Below are 16,223 nucleotides of genomic sequence, written 5' to 3'. Positions count from 1 at the left end.
CAAAGAAACAAATGGCTAATCCATACTCCATGTTGATTGATTGACTGAAATACGGCAAGTTCCTGTGTCTGGATGACTTGGTGTCTGGTTTGTGTGTCTCGTTTTCTGTGGAATGTCATGCTGCCGGTGGCCTCGTTGTGTCTGTGTGGAGAACAAGACACCCGCTGATGTTCTCCTCTGTGGGCATAACCAGGCGTGGCATTGTGGGAAGGTAGGGCACAGGAACAAGACTGATGACACGGAACTTGCTGTATTCATGATAAAAAAAAAGAAAGAAAAGAAAAAGAAAAAACTACCCTCAAACAGTAACAGCCCTCCCTTTTTCCGTCCCCCCCCACCCTCCATAATAAAATAATAGAATCTTGTTGTTTTGGTTAACTGTAAAACAATAAAGAAATAGATTTTTGGCAAGCTTCGCTGCTAGAAGTAAAAAAAAATCATTGTAGAGAAATAAAAATCCCTTTCCCTTTAAAAGTGAATAAGAAAATAAATAAAACAAGACAAAAATAAAAGATGAATAGATGGGTAATGTTAAAATAATACTAATACTACTAAGATCCCAGGGTAGTTTTTTTTTTTTTTTTTTTTTACTCCAGAAATCCTTGTCATTCTAGATAGATCAGAATAGCCATGTGAGATGCAACGCTTTTACATGAGACAAAAGCTGCATAATGTGTAAAGCTTCTGAGAATATATCCGCTGCACTATATTGAGTATATATATATTGAGTGCAAACTGAAGACCTGTTCCCTTCCAGCGCTCGTAAGCTACAGCAGTAATCCCTCAGAGTTACCATGTTCTCTGCATTGTTTACCCTGCCAATCAGTTGTTGTGGCTTTTACTTTTAATGAGCATTTTTTAATTTATTGTTTTCTTTTTTCCATGCTGATGTCTTTGGGAAATTATTAGGATATGCGACTTTATTTTCTTTATTTTTATTTTATTTTATTTTCATGTATGGAGTAGTCAAGAGGGTTGTCCAAATTATAAGGAAACTTCGCTACTTAAGTAACTGTCAAATTTATCAGAAAGGTGTTATGAAAGTTTTAGTCTATTTTTCTTTGTTTTATTTTGTTGTCTGTATTGTTGTCAAGAGTGTAAACAGTGTGAGGATAGAGGCATCTTGAGGGTTTACTGTGAACCCCCAACCCACGCTCACGGCGCCCTTCCTGTCTTGTACGTGGCGCTGGTGGCCGGTCATGAGCTGCCAGTGCTTGTTGTGATCAGTAATAGTGTTGTGTGGTGGAATTGACATTCACGGTTCAGCAAGACAGGGGCGGTCAGTGTGTGTTGGCGTAGCCGCGGCGCTCGGCGAGAATGTTGGCTCACCCCTTGTGTGCTTGCAGATCACGTAGAGGTGACAGACATGAAGGTGAGTGTCTGTCGCGATGCGGTGAAGGGGAAGTGCGGTCGGGGGCTGTGCAAGTACTATCACCTGCCGGTCCTCCTGCCGCCCGCCCCCCTTGACCCGCACTCCGCCCGCACCCACTCAGCCCCGCGCCACCACACACTCCACAACCCGCCCACACACACCCTCGTCCTCGACAACGCTTACTACTTGGAGGCCAACACCAACAACAACAACAGTAATAACAACAGCGGCAGTAGCGGCGGCGGCTCGGCCGCCTCGCCCACACCACTCGCGGCGGCAGCAGCAGCAGCAGCAGCAGCAGCGGCGGCGGCAGCAGCGGCCTCCTCCAGCAGTGGCAGCGGTGAGCCGGCCGGCCCCTCGGCCCTGCAGGTCATCGCCGGTCTGGCCGCCCCCAACAACATCATTTGCAACTAGCGGCCCCGCGCCCTGCTGGAGGCGGGAGAGGGTCTCCCGCGCGGTGGTGTGGCGCCGCGTGTGGGCGGCTTGGGGAGCGCGGCGGCGCGAGCCCCGGGCCCCGGAGCTTCTGGTGCTAGCACAGCCATGCTCACTCAATGTGATTTGTCAAGTGTGTCCTTACAGTCCCCACGGGGACAGGTCAACTCCAGCACTCGTGGATATTTTTTCAAAAAACATAACAAAAATAAATTTTCACTTTGTTTTTATCTTTTATATAAGGATAAGGTAGGAAGATGATGCCCTTATAAAGGGTCGAGATTAATTATTTTCTATTATGTACCAGTGAAACAGACTCTGGACTGTTGTGCGAACATGACAAAGTCACGTGCCAGTGAAGCCCCGACCAGCGGCCGGCCCCGGGGGTCCACCCCCTCGGCACCGCCACGCCCCTCGGCAGGCGGGCGCCCAGGCCCCGGCCCAGCGCCCCGCCGCCCTGGCCCGGCCAGTAGTCAGCAGCTGAGGTGCCAGCGTCAGCGGAGACGGTCCGGGCGGCACTGGGCCTCGCTCCCGGCGGCGGCAGCGGTGCTGGGGCGCCGCCCCCCCGGCGCGCTGGTCCATTACCGAGGGAGAGATGCAGTGAGAAGCTCAGCTGAACACGGCGGACTCGAAGTGAGGAACACGGATGAGAGAGGACACAGGAAGGACCGGAGAGGAAGAAGGGACGGATCCAAGACCCAAGCCAGAAAGAATCTCTATTTCTGCAAATGTTTTATCATCATGTTTTATTTATATTTTTTTTAAGGCCTGTTTTCACACGAATTGGTTTCTAGTCATTTACCCTTTGTTTATTTCCTTTTTATGCCATGACTAGCTCGGTGAATTTATGGGGCTGTGACAACTTAGTACAGTATGTCTGGTTTTATATGAAACTGTATTATGCAAAGCCGTATGTGTCTGTTGTAGTGCTCGTGAGGGAAAAATTTTTCATAGTTCCTTGTGTTATTTTTACATATATGAAACTTGAGTGTTTTATTACATGTAAAAGTGCCACGACGTTAATGTTCCTGCAATTGACGCATTTAGGAATCAAAGAGAGGGTATAAGGGAGGGTCGAGGAAAACATGCTTGTGGATGTCCCGGCTTTAGAAGTCACCGTTTGGCAACTCAGTCTGTCCGGGTGGCCTGTTTGTACTTTTTATATATTAGCTTATGAAAGGTGATAATACGCCATGAGCTGCGTGGCCTATCAGAGTCATTTATACTTATTATCATTAAACAAAGTAACATATATTTGAGATAAATAAGCCTCAGCTTACACAGGAAAGCAGTGCTTGAAGTATCAGACATATCAAAGTTTTATACATATATTAAGATATTTGAATTATTATCACAGATTTATTCATATATATATATATATATATATATATATATATATATATATATATATATATATATATATATATATATATATATATATATATATATATATATATATATATATATATATATATATATATATATATATATATATATATATATAATAAGGCTAAGATTGCCTCCCTTGTTTATACATTGTTTTCATTTACATCCAATCAGAAGAAAACACCACCACCACCACTACCACCAAGCCTTTCACGCGGCAATAGCGACATCGGCAGCGTTACCTTATTCTTGGGTTCAGTTTTACCGTAATTTGCTTATCAGAGTCAAGGCAAGACAAGGGAATGTTCGTAGAGAATCTGTGGGTGAAAACTTTGGTGATGATGCTCAACGAGGCGGCAAAGCAACGCTAAAAGGAGAGTCCATGACAAAGGCCCCCCGGACACGCACGCTCTCTCGCTAGTTCACTTGTTCGTCAGGCTCAGTCTGGTGGCAGGGAGGCTCCTTCCCCCCACTCCCCCCTCACCCCCCCCACTCCTCAATCCTCAACTACCCCCAGAGCGACCGTCTGTGCCACCTTTTGTACCGCCACGCCACACGCCGCCCCGGCCAGCCCGGTGGGCGGCGGCCGTCACTCGTGCACCGGATCCCTCGCAATAGTACCGTATCCTGTAAGAGATGCCATCCATGCACAACCATACTCTTTGAAAGCCTCACTTCCCCCCCTCCCCGCCCCCCCCTCCCCTCTCCTGGCACCGCCTGAGCCACCGGCTGAAGCCCATCACTCAGTTAATGTCGGTTTCCACCAGCACGCTTGCTGTAATTTAGGATCTAACTTCAGCCATGTGATAAAGAGGAGCTGAGGGTGGCCGCGCGGGCCTCGGCCTGCGTGGGGCCACCTCAAGTCACGCTCACAATCCGGCCATGCAGGGTACAACTTGGACCCTAGAGTTGCGCTTGCTTCACAGTCAAATGTAGCGGGCTTTTTCTTCAGAGTGCAGCATCCAATCTGCGGCTTCACGATGTCACTGCTTCCGGCCCTGGGCGCCCCCTGCCGCACCCTGGCCACGGCCACGGGGCGGCGGGCCCCCCGGGGCCACCCCCGGGCAGGGCCTCGGACAGCCAGGGAGACGGGCAGAGATAGGAGAGCTGTGCCGGGTCCTGCCCTGCCGCCCCTCACCCCCAAGGACGGGGGGCGGCACCTGCATGTAACCAGTTATGTAGAGTAGTTCCGTAGGCCCCGGCGCCCCGGCTTCACACGTAGCAGTAGGCTTGGGGCCCACGTCCCCGCACATGCATGTCGGCACCGCTTGTTCCATTAATCAGTGTCAGTGTGGGTAGATCTCCCGTAACCCGTAACGAAGCTCCCGTGTCTGTGCGTAGCGCCGCCCTCCGATGGCGAGGGGTTGCCGCCGCCGCCGCCGCCGCCCCCGCCGCCCACCGCGCGTCCGCACCGCCTGGCAACCCTGACTCATCCCGGCCGCCGCCGGTCAGGAGGGCGATAGACTTTACGAGGACGTCCTCACGAAGCCAAATCAAAACTTGAGCGCCATATGTATCTGTGTAAGTCTCCTCCGCCTCGGCCCTTCGTGAGGGCCACCCGCGTAAGACCTGTTCCTTGTGATGGTGCGGCCGTCCGGCCCAGCGACCGTCGGGCTCACCAGCGCCGACCCTCACTACCGTAAGGTCCATAATTATCATATGAAATAATAGTAATATTAATCATAATTATAATCACGATAATCATATAGCCAGTCTGACGACAACTCGGTGGTGGCCGCCCGGCCGCGCCGCCGCTGGCGTCCGTTCAAAACGGCGGCAGCGACGGCGGCAGTCTGGCGGCCGCCATGCCTCCTGGCCGTGGCGGTGGCAGCCCAAGTCGCCGCCGCCGCCGCCGCCGGGGAATGCATGCTCCTAGTATCTATTTTATTTTTACTTGAGAACATTTGTACACTATGAACTAAGCCAGTCTTGAGAAATTACCGTGTTTCCAGTCGTCCCCACCTTGGTCAGGGTTCAAGTCTCAATGTAGAGAAACACATTTCCACTGTTATTTTTTATATTTTTTCAATGCTTACTGTTCATTGCTTGTTAAGCGGTTCATTTACGCTGGCTTGGTTTTAAAAAGTCACAAATTAAGTGAGTTTTATACTTATACGTGTTTGTTTCTAATTTAATTTCTACGAATGCTACTCCAAACGTTTAAATAAATGATTTTCATATTTTACTAATGGTATGCTAGCAGCGCCTGACGCCCGTCAGAGCGATGTAGTAAAGTGTGGGACGGAGGTCCCCAACATTTTGTGATATTTTCTTATTGTTATTTAAGTCGATTTCTCTGTTTTCCTGTGACTACTGACGTTGTTATGTTACTTGTTAGGCTAAGGTTGCCGTACCGGGCGCCCCTGGAGCGCTGCCCCGCCGCTGCTGTTGGCCGCTTCTGGGTGCAGCAGCAGCAGCGCCGTGCCCACGTCTCTGTCGGTGATGTGTCATGTTTGTTTTACATCTTTGAGCCAAGTCCCTGACCCTGGCCATGCTGGGGGCAGGTGCCGTGCAGGACAGGGTGGCCCGGCCATCCTGCCTTGCCCGCTCTCTGCCCCGGTGGTGCTGAAGGCGGGGCGGGGGCTGCGTGCCTCACATCAGCAAGGGAGGGAGCCCCGGAGCCCTGTGTGGGGCCAGTGTGTCCTGGGCACCTCTGCCTGAGGTGCCCATGAGCGCTGCCCAGCTGTGCGCCGCTCGCCCATCCACCAAATACTCAGCCAGCCTCATTGCGGCTGCCGGGCAGTGACCCACGTCATGCAGGGCAGCAGGGCAGTGACACAGGGCGCCGGGGACCCCAGATGGCCACTGACAAGTGCGGGCGTGGCCAGAGGGCGACCCCAAGGTAGCATCTCCTTTTATACGAAGAAGAAACAGAAGCCCACGGAGGGAAAACTAAGGCAGATCTGTGACCTCTTTCAAGATATTGGGTTAGACAACAGCCTGTAGTGTGGGCACCTTGTATCAACCTGCCCAGCTGGTTCGCTCTCATGTATAAGTAACACCAGACTGATACAGTGCATTGATACAATCATGCCTCAGTTACATAGACTACTCATTATACCTAAGAAATTTTATCCAGCCAATTGTATATCACTATGTTAAAAAATGCCAGTTAAGTGAAAAAGAAAAAAAAAAAAAACGTTGTGCATATCCAAGTTGTATGTTATTTGTACTATTGTGTATGCGTGAAGTCTGGATTATTACTACTTTTTAGGTAATAATAATATCTTGGAAGGTGGCGGGGGTGGGGAGAGGTGTCAGGGGGCTGGGGGTGCCGTGCGAGGCGGCACTCTGCCCCTCCAGGCCGCAGCGCCGACACCACACACAGGGCGAAGTGTCCAGCAGCCACTCACATGCCGCGCCAGCCACGCCCGGGTCACAGCCACACACTCGCCTGGCCCTCTCTGGGGGACTCACTATGTAAGATAATAAATTAATTCATTCATAAACCTGCAGCAGACAATTAACACGACACGGGGCAGTGGAGGAGGGACAGGAGGAGGGTGAGTGAGAGTGAGAGGGGGAGAGAGGGAGGGGGGATAACATTTTTTGGACATTATTTTGTAGTAGGAAGCTCAGCAGGCATGTGAGTGCGCGGCGCCTCCAGGTAATTTTAGGTGTCCTCCGCCACCACCGTTCACCGCCACCACCACCACTACCACCACCACCACCACTACCGTATACTAGGCCCCTTTGACTCTTCCTCTGAGACTATAATGTATAGGGCTTGAGGTTCCTGAGTTTTCCATTACACCAGCTCTTCATCTTAGTCTTCTCCCTTAGAGCTTTGTGTATAGAAGCCGTCATCGTAGCCCCTCCTGTAGGAAGCCTCGCCGCGCGGTGTGTGCGGGGCTTCACACACTGAATTATACATGTATGTACTTATATAGAGCTCTCTAACCGTTTTATTAGTTATTATATAGAGGTTCGTGTCTATTGCAGGACGGGCTGATAGATGAGAGGGACGGAAGAGGTGTTATATTACTACTACCCGTTTGTCGTTTTCTGTTCCATAGACAAACTCTCATTTCCAGATTCCTTAACTTGCGGTGAAAACAGTTAAAGACGTAGCGTTTTCTTTCTTTCTCTCTCTTTCTCTCTCTAAAGGGAGTGATTGAGGAATACCCAATAGAAGTGTAGCGTTACATAGGATATCACTTTTGAACACTTTCCCATTATTTGGCAGGTTAAAGAAATTACTTGTTTTAGGAAGAATTATATATATTAAAGGAAAAGAGCCTATTATGGCGTTATATAATTAGTACACTTCAGAACAAGACGTAATAAATTTTATACATAGATATCTTATTAAACCGTAAAACTGTTTCAAGATCAGCTTTCATAGAAAATTATATTAGGCTTTAAGAGAAAAATGATAAACTAATAATATGTGTTGGTAGCGAGAGTTTGCGTAAATATAAATGTTTAATATATGTGAGGAGTGTGATGGTGGTGGTGGTGGTGGTGGTGGTGGTGGAGGGGAGGGAGAGTGAGAGAGAGAGGAGGGGGTAAGGGGTGGTGAGGGCAGCTTGGTGGGGGTGCCAACATTCCAGGGTCAGCATAATAACCCCGCCCCCCCCACCCTAGGTCACAGTCATAAAAAAAAAGTGTAGCATAAATAAAGCTCAAAGAAAAAATTACGTTTAAAGATTTTTTTCTTGTTTGAACCTTTTTGACCTTAAATAGCGTAGTTCCCTTAACCCTTCGATCCTTATTATTATATTTTCACATTTTATCAGTCCAGATTTTTGCCACTTTATAAAGGAAAAAAAATGTTCCCCAGAACTGCATTAGCGATGTATAAAGGGCATGGAAGTGAACACAGATACACAGAAGAATTACGGTGAAACAAGTGAAATGCGCAAAATGTTCCAATGGAGTCAAGATCGGATCGTATTCTGAAGCGCTTCGAAACTTCATCTGAACCTCTTTCAAAAGGCTCTAGTGGAGGTTAATGAGATTCTCACTTGTGTTTTAATAATTTCTAGTGATAGTCAAACAATAATTCTTCATCATCGATAAGAAAAAAAACATCCGTGAGAATCTGGTTAATCTCCGTGGCCTTTGAAAACAGTCCCGCTGAGAGAGAAAGAAGCGTTTCAAAATACGGGCCAAAGTTATATAAGAGGAGGAATAATTCAGAGTATATTCAAGTTTGTATAATGAGTGCTATAAATAAAAATGGATGGGGGTACTTCCTGATATCAGTTTATTGCATTCCAACGGATCCAGACATTTAGAGAGGGATCAACTGCATGGAAGGAGTATTGAATGGGTGTTGTTGATGCTCATTTGTTGTATAAAGGAAAGAAAACGGAGTGAATGAGGGAGTAATAGGCGCTATGACCGGCCACGTATCAGTACCTCAAGAGACACTGGAGAGGGGGGATATGTGAGCTGTCCAGGAGTGTAAGTATAAATTTTCAGTCTTTTTAGCGGTTCAGGTTGCGTGTCTTTACTCTTGTCCTTATGAAAGAGGTGTGTGGATTGTATTTGTGAACTTGACTGGACTATATTAATGTTTTATTTGATAATAACAGATTTAGTGGTTTAAAGGCCATGTCACCCAGCCAAGTTATTGAATTTTACATAATAATAATAATGGATATTAACGTAGGATGAGGAAATATTGTAGCCATGTTATCTGTGAGGGTATGGAGTGCATTAGACAGAGAACAGCAAAGGTGTAATTATTAGGACCAATTTTAGAAACTCATTACGCTTAACCGGCAGAATGGAACTGAGTGAACGAGTGAAGCAGTGTCGAAAACCCCACTCAGGGCTTCACCTCAGCACCTGCAAGAACGGATGGTCAGCGGGTGGTCTTGACATCTTGGGAGTCCCTTTGGAAGAGCTGAGAAGACACCGAAAGACCAAGGAATGCAGTGAGGGGTAAGGATACAAGGCTGCAGGTGTCACTGCAAAGGCTACAGCGCACATGTACGTCTAAATCTACTTCAAGGCTCCTGCGAATTATAGTTGAATTACATCTTTGCCCAGTGTCCCCATCCCGAGTCCTGTAGTGACGCAGCGGGGAGTGGACAGTGGGCGGGGGACACAGCTGAGGTTCTCCGCCCTGCTTCGCTCCGCTTCGCCTCGTCTCCTCTCTTCCCGTTGTTCTTTCCAGGTGAGTCACGCATCTTTGTTATGTTGCATGGTCAGTGCTTGGGATTCTGGTCCATATGGCTATTATATTGCTGCTAGGGGCGCGGCTTTTTTTTTTTCCCTTTGGCTTTCATCTGTACACGCCTATAACTTTGTAGAATGCTTTGTAGAATGGAATGATAACGTATTAGCCATGTATTGTAGAATGACCAAAAGAACCCCATGGCTATTTTATATATACATTTATTTTATTTTATTTATTTATTTATTTTTTTTTTTATACGTGAGGTTCGTGAAATTATAGATCAGGTTATGTAAGATAAGTTTATTTACGTTAAGAAGCCAAATTTCACATATTTTACTCCATTCGTGAACAGCTGATTCCCAACAGATCTCCTTTGTTGTGGATTGGGAAAGAAGAAAGATTTCGATGTTTAAAAAGTAACATTTACTCACTGTATTCTGAATTGTGTTGGTATCTGTTCAGGGTTATATTCAGACCTCACAGATAGCTAGTAGAAGTCTCATGAGTGTGTATCCTATTAATGGGAAATGCTTTTTAAACCATCACTATAACATTCATCAAGACGCAGCACAACTTGAGGTAGAGCAATAAAACACCTGGGAAAAAAAAAAAAAAAAAAAAACTTAGACGTACGTCGTTCAAAGTAGTGCCAGTGGTGCTATGGGTTGTAAGGAGAGGGTAACACACTGAGGGGCAGCATAGAAGAGGGTACCAGTGTGTGCAGGGTACCTTGATATGCTGTGTAAGACATTTGACTTTGTATATACTTAAATCTACGTTTCTCTTGTAAGTAATCAGATTATTTTAGATGAATGTTCCTTAGAAAACCTGTAAAAATGCTCCTAGATGAATGTTCCTTAGAAAACCTGTAAAAATGCTCCTGGGAGAACAATCTTGCTGCGACCTGTTCAGCCACTCTGTCAGGTTGACTGTGTGCAGCATTGTATGTTACTTTTAGAGTGCCAGGCAAGGTAATTAAGACAGCATTATAACCACTGTAGTGAAAGCTATATATGCATTTCAGTATTACATAAAGTTTCAAATCATTCCCTTTCTTGGAACACAACCTTAGTTATGTTCATTATTCTGAAGGTTTCATGTTCCTGTGTTCCTTCCTTCATTCTCCCATGGTTGCAGGTGTTGGTGACAATGACTGCTCCTTTGTGACGTCTCCCATATTTGCAGGTGTTGGTGACAATGACTGCTCCTTTGTGACGCCTCAGAAGTGGAGAACAACACAGCAGTGGTCTTGGGAAGGTGGAAGCCTTGGTGTGTACTGGTGTGTCCCTCTCTCAACTCACTACAAGCCTTCATATGAGGATTTTCAAGTAAGGAACATAAATTTATCCTCTTATCCCCCTTTTCTTACCATATTCAGTTAGTCTCCACCTCATTCAGTCAGGACCTGTATTCACCATTGCATTGTCAGGATTTGTAGTCTCAAGTGCATTCAGTTCAGATCAGTCTCCACCTCACTGTGAGGATCAGTGTTCTTCCACATGGAAGTTTAGATGATGAGGTGTGTGTGTGTGTGTGTGTGACTGAGTGTGAGAGGTGCTTTGCTGGCTGCCCAGGATGTAGTGACTAAGAAGGTATTAGATTTTAATGTCAGGTTGGAGGACTTGATTAAGGTAAAAGTGTTATATATTACTTCTGGCTATGAGGTTGGTGTCGATGGATTATGTTGGAAAGGGGAGAGTGAAGTGACGAGCAGTGCTGGTGAGGGAAGCCATGGCGAGTGAGACTTCGGTTGGGATCTGTCGGGGATGTTATCTGGACTGGCAGACTGTGTTGGTTTCATTGTGTGAGTAGAAAGGCTGTGAAGGATAGGGTGAGGTCTATTGCATTTTAATATAATATGTATGTTGCACTGCACTGTATTGTGTCATTATGGTCGTGTTGAACCTACAGTAGGAGCTTCATTTAAACATACAGAAATCACTGTCAAGTGTGCTTTGTTTTTTAACACAGCACACTTAGTGGTGATTGTTTTTTAATACAGTTTTTATTAATAATAAAAAAAATAATTTTTGTTGTTCATTGTCAGGAATTCTGGGAGTCCTTTGTGCTTACCACTGATTGGCCTGTGTATTTTCACATGTTCAACACATGAAGAGAATAAGGTCACTCAGCAGGCAAGAGCATTATCCAGTGACAGACCTTTGAGGTGATCAGAGCTGAGCTTGAGTAGGTAACAATATGACCAAACTTATGGCTTCAGAACAGACAAAAAATTATTGTGCCTTTGATTTTAACATTATTCAAATAATCTAACATGAATGTTTGTTCTTCTGCAGTGATGTGGTGGACCACCCTTGAGAACGAAGATGGTGGAGCCCCTCCTCGCCCTGGCCTCCAAGTACCACCCCTCAGCACTCCCTGGTGAGGCATGGCTGTGCTGCAGGCACTAGGACTTGCCTGGGCTGCCTTCACTCACCAGGTGGAGGATCAGCCTCTGAGCCTGGTGACTGCCATGCACCACCAGGCAGACCATGCTACCTAGCCCTCCTCACTAGGGGGATGTGAGGTGGGCACTGGAGATTTGAGGAAACACAAAGCACTGTGAAGAGGACACCCCTGGAGGCTGTCATCAGTAGAGGTGGTAGCATTCTGGAGAAGGAGAAATGTAGAAGAGATTAATAAAACATGAGAAATTATTAATGTTTACTTTTAAGTTCCTACCCTACTCCTAGAAGCTTCTTTCCTCTATTGCTATTAGCTCCTAAGTTTCAGTTGGCTTCTCCATTCATTTACCCCAATAAGTTCTGTAGTGTGTTCTCACCTGAATCTCTCAGTTGTGTAATCCCTGCCTGAGTCTGTAAGGATGCTGCTGAGTGGCTGGTCTCTGACCCTACAAGACCTTCACTCACATGCTCCTGGCTACGTGTTTCTTCATTACCATATTTGCATTAACCTCACTTTTCACACAGCCATGGTCAATAGTAGAGTAATCTTCTGTACACCCTTCCACCGCTTAGCATCCTCCTGCCACCTTGAGTCCTCTAACCTGCTGACAATCTTACAAAACCTGACTGATGACCACCAGATCAGAGACCTTGAGACTGCAGGAGTGAACAGTGGAAGTGAGCACAGACTCTACTACTGACCATGACTAAGCAAGGTGGCCAGACTTGAGGATAGGCGAGTTAATGCAAGTAATACAATAACACGTGGCCAAGGGCATGCGTGGAGGTCTTGCTTCCCAATATAAGAAAGCCAGAGAGGAACTAAGCCAGACAACACCATCCTTACCAACTCAGCCAGGAATACTACCATAGAATCTATTACCCCACTTTACTACTACAAACTACTGTTGCTTCTACTACTGCAAACTACTTGTGTTCCTTATAAGTTCCTACAGCAAGTTTCAGAGGCTGGTCAGTGAATGTAGCGTGCATCCTGTCTGTACATCAACACCAAAAACATGAAGAAGACCTTAAAGAAAAAACAGAGTGGGATTTGTCAGACTAAGATAAGTATTAAGTGACAGGTTTGTGTCCAATCGAGAATATGTCAGTGTTCCTTGTGGCATTTAGAAGGTGTGTCTGAGCCAGTATTCAGTAATGTGGCCTGCCTGTACATCAACACTAGACATGAACTTCTCAAAAACAGACTGGAATTTATGTCAGATTAAGAGTCTACATATTCACTGTTGCACTGGCGTTTCACTGGTGTCTGGCTCAATTTTCCTGTCAGTAACTACTCCAGGGCATTTCTTCCTTGTTCTCCAGCTACCATCACACAACAGACTGACTAGAAACTTCAAAATCTCTTCTTTTTTTTATTCCCTTCTTTCTTGTATGTGCTTATATGGAGTTCATAAATCATTTCCAGTAGTGTTGTTTGTTGCAGTGAAAGGATTAAAAGAGTGTGTGTGTGTTCTAGTAACCTCTCTTGATCATATGCTAGATTGATAACTAGTTACATCCTGCCAAAGAGAGTTCAGTTCTATACATAAAGGTATGTGTGGGTAGACCATCATATTGCAATAGTTTCACTGAAAAAGCCTTGAATACTGCTACAGGTGAGATTCCCTCGGGTGGAGTGGTGTGTCAAGTGGAGGGACAGGAAGCCACAGGTAATACTACTCTGAATGACACGCAGACTAGCACCTCTGTCACAAATATTTCACTAGCTCGACTATCTCTAATCAACACAAATATTTCACTAGCTCAACACATCACAACTCACAAATATTGCACGAGCTCAATCAACTCTCTAATTAACACCTCACAAATCACATTTTTTTTTCCCGAGCTCAATCAACCACCTGTCTCTAATCAACACAACACGACCTAAAAGAGGCAGCCACACAGGGCTCACCGCTCAATAGCACAACATGAGCTTCAAAAACATCACCTCCACAGACAGCATTTAGTAAGTATTCAACAGAGCTCAACTTTCCAATCTTCCCTCACACATAGTTTCAGTCACACAACATTTAGTATTCAATAGAACAGCAAATAAAATTTCACTTTCCAATCTTCCTTCACACACCCAACAACAACAACAACACACGCTTCCCTCACACACTCAACACACACACGCTTCAGACTGCCAGCCATACAGCATTAGTCCTCAACAGCACAACATAAGCGCTATCCTTCTGCTCTTCCTCACGCGCTTCAAAATGCCAGCCAGCCACACAGCAGTCAGCGGCCAACAGAGCTTCATAACACATGGTCATTTCAATCCTCCTTGCCGCGTTAACTTCAAAATGCCCCAAGTAGACATATTAACACAAACCCCTGCACTGTAATCAAAACACTGGCCAAGACAACAGAACACTCAGCTGCCTCATTAACCAGACACGCTGAGATGAATTAGATATTATATGTTAGGCTTAAGTTATCCAGTAGAAGCCTACTCTTAATAATGCTGTTTGTCTACCTATCCATACACCATTAACATTTTTCTTTCCTTAATGACAAACATAATAAGGTGTTGAAGTGTTTACATCTGCTACCCCACGGTCACTACAGCTGCAAGAGTGGCCACATCCTTCTTATTGTTGCTGAAGGGGGAGGTGACACAGACAGCTACATCACTGGCCTGCACACTTTTCTCAATGCTGCTGACGGTAGAGGTGACGCGGGAAGCTACGCATTTAGCCTGCACACTCCTCTTCACCTTTTCATTGCCACGGATGTCTTTTCTTGACATTCAGATCACTGTGATAAATCGTTTGCATGAGTATAAAGGAAGAAACATATGAGGTTAATTCAATCAGTGCAAAGCTACAGAAATACAAATTTAGGAGACTGTAGTACAAAAAATATTATTCTTTTAAGACTTATTAATGATTATGGGAAAGATTAACGAGCTATGAAAGGGTTAATGCTGATGATGGTAGGGGTAACACAAGGATCTGCTCTCGCCTCGTCCTGCGCCACGTCACACAAAAAAGTAACAGGATGGACTGAGATACAGACTTTGTTCTTGTTCTTCTTCACTTCACCTTGTTCACCTTGTTAGTGTTCCCAAGCCTCCTTCTTCCTGCGCTGCCATCAGACCTGCGAGATAAGCAAAGGAATCAGTCTTTTATAGAGGATTTTTCATATACCTACGCCTCACCTCCCTTCCTTTACGTAAACAGTTTTTCTTTACCCTTCCTGGCACTGTTAAATGTTTTGTGTAGGGTCACAAGAGAGAAAATAAGAGAAAACAGGTTAAATCTTTTTCTTTTTACGTTACAGAAATATTCATGAAAGCTTAGCACAAAAATGGTGTCTGGAAAGTGATGGGTTTTGAAGGGAAAAATTTGTCGGATAGTGAAAGGGTTAACGCTTCTATTATCATGACTATGACTATCACCACGAATGTTTTCTTTCCACTTCACTACCATACTACCATACTTGTTCTCCCTTCTTCACTCACATCACTAAATAACCATCGTCTCTCTCTCTCTCTCTCTCTCTCTCTCTCTCTCTCTCTCTCTCTCTCTCTCTCTCTCTCTCTCTCTCTCTCACTATTCAGGTCACCTCATCACTACCATCACTGTGTCAGCATTTGTATCTTTCACCACTAAGCAAACTCACAAGTAAACATTTTCTTTACCACACCACCACCACCATCACTACTACTACTACTCCTACAAGGACTGCCACGTGTAGGCCTAATGGATTCTTGCAGCTTCCCTTATTTTCTTATGTACTACTACTACTACTACTACTACTTCTACACCTCCCCTACCGTCTCACGCCATAATTCACCTTCCAAACATCTTCCCCCGTTTACCTATCGAAATGAGATAAGTTTCAGCAGCAGCCTAATTCTATCACGCCCTTCTCCACCATTCCCTCCCTCCGCCTCGCCCTCTCACCTTAATCCCAAGCTATAGGGGAACCAAACTTGTCTATACCCAACCTCGCGTCGCCTCGCCTCTCCTCGCCTCTCCTATACCCTTGTTCGTGTTATTGTAATTCTTTTTATTCTTGTTGTGTACTTTGTTCCTATTCATCTTGTTTAGTTTTTCATTTTTTGTTTTGTTTTGTTTTTATTCTAGTTTTCTTTGTTCTTGTTCTCGTCTCGCCTCGTTTATCTTGTTCTTGATCTTGTTCACCGTGTTCTCGTTCTTCTTCTTGTTCTTGTTATCCTAGTTCTTCTTGTTCATTTTGTTCTTGTTCTCCTTGTTCACTATATTCTTGTTCTTTTTTCCTTGTTCACTTTGTTCTTGTTCTCGTTGTTCACTTTGTTGTTGTTTTTGTTCTTGTTCATTTTATTTTCTTGTTCACTGTTCTTCATTTTGTTCACAGCTAGTGTTTTTTTTCTTTTTTTTCAATAGTTTAGTTTGTTTTGGTTGTTCCGCTTTAAATAGTCTATCAATATGGTTTATTTTAATTAGTTTTAAGTAAATAATTTTTTTTTTCCGAACGTGTATTTTTCATAGTTCTTGTTGTTGTT

The 16,223-nt window shown here is 45.2% G+C and overlaps 2 protein-coding genes and 1 long non-coding RNA gene across 11 annotated transcripts in view; 2 read left to right on the top strand and 1 right to left on the bottom strand.

Annotated features, from left to right (window-relative positions):
* Nucleotides 1-8,384, top strand: part of LOC135091409 (protein muscleblind-like) — a 31,749-nt gene extending 23,365 nt beyond the window's left edge. The window contains exon 3 of the mRNA XM_063989042.1: nucleotides 1,347-8,384. Coding sequence (XP_063845112.1) covers nucleotides 1,367-1,786 — 420 coding nt within the window. The 5' untranslated portion in view covers nucleotides 1,347-1,366 and the 3' untranslated portion in view covers nucleotides 1,787-8,384. The remainder of the gene's footprint in view (nucleotides 1-1,346) is intronic.
* Nucleotides 8,385-8,468: 84 nt separating this feature from the next.
* Nucleotides 8,469-11,977, top strand: LOC135091410 (uncharacterized). Of its 2 annotated transcripts, XM_063989044.1 has the most exons (6): nucleotides 8,469-8,599; nucleotides 8,924-9,082; nucleotides 9,191-9,317; nucleotides 10,506-10,648; nucleotides 11,368-11,507; nucleotides 11,618-11,977. In XM_063989044.1, the coding sequence occupies exons 2-4, from the start codon at nucleotides 8,925-8,927 to the stop codon at nucleotides 10,533-10,535; spliced, it is 315 nt and encodes a 104-aa protein (XP_063845114.1). In that variant the 5' UTR covers nucleotides 8,469-8,599; nucleotide 8,924; the 3' UTR covers nucleotides 10,536-10,648; nucleotides 11,368-11,507; nucleotides 11,618-11,977. The 2 variants fall into 2 exon arrangements, with proteins under 2 accessions (XP_063845114.1, XP_063845113.1); XM_063989043.1 differs by lacking the exon at nucleotides 11,368-11,507.
* Nucleotides 11,794-16,223, bottom strand: part of LOC135091411 (uncharacterized) — a 141,886-nt gene continuing 137,456 nt past the window's right edge. For 2 of the 8 annotated variants that reach the window (XR_010262497.1, XR_010262493.1), the window contains exons 6-8: nucleotides 14,788-14,833; nucleotides 14,278-14,491; nucleotides 11,794-11,930 (exon numbers count right to left, since the gene is read on the bottom strand). This is a non-coding gene — a long non-coding RNA (uncharacterized LOC135091411). Of the gene's footprint in view, nucleotides 11,931-14,277; nucleotides 14,492-14,698; nucleotides 14,834-16,223 lie in introns of all 8 variants that reach the window. The other 6 variants (XR_010262495.1, XR_010262499.1, XR_010262494.1 and 3 more) reach the window with 6 other exon arrangements.

Source organism: Scylla paramamosain, chromosome 37, assembly GCF_035594125.1.
Source record: "Scylla paramamosain isolate STU-SP2022 chromosome 37, ASM3559412v1, whole genome shotgun sequence".
Taxonomy (NCBI): Eukaryota; Metazoa; Arthropoda; class Malacostraca; order Decapoda; family Portunidae; genus Scylla; species Scylla paramamosain.
The sequence above is the reverse complement of the archived record's forward strand: the minus strand, read 5'-3'. Positions and strand labels throughout refer to the sequence as shown.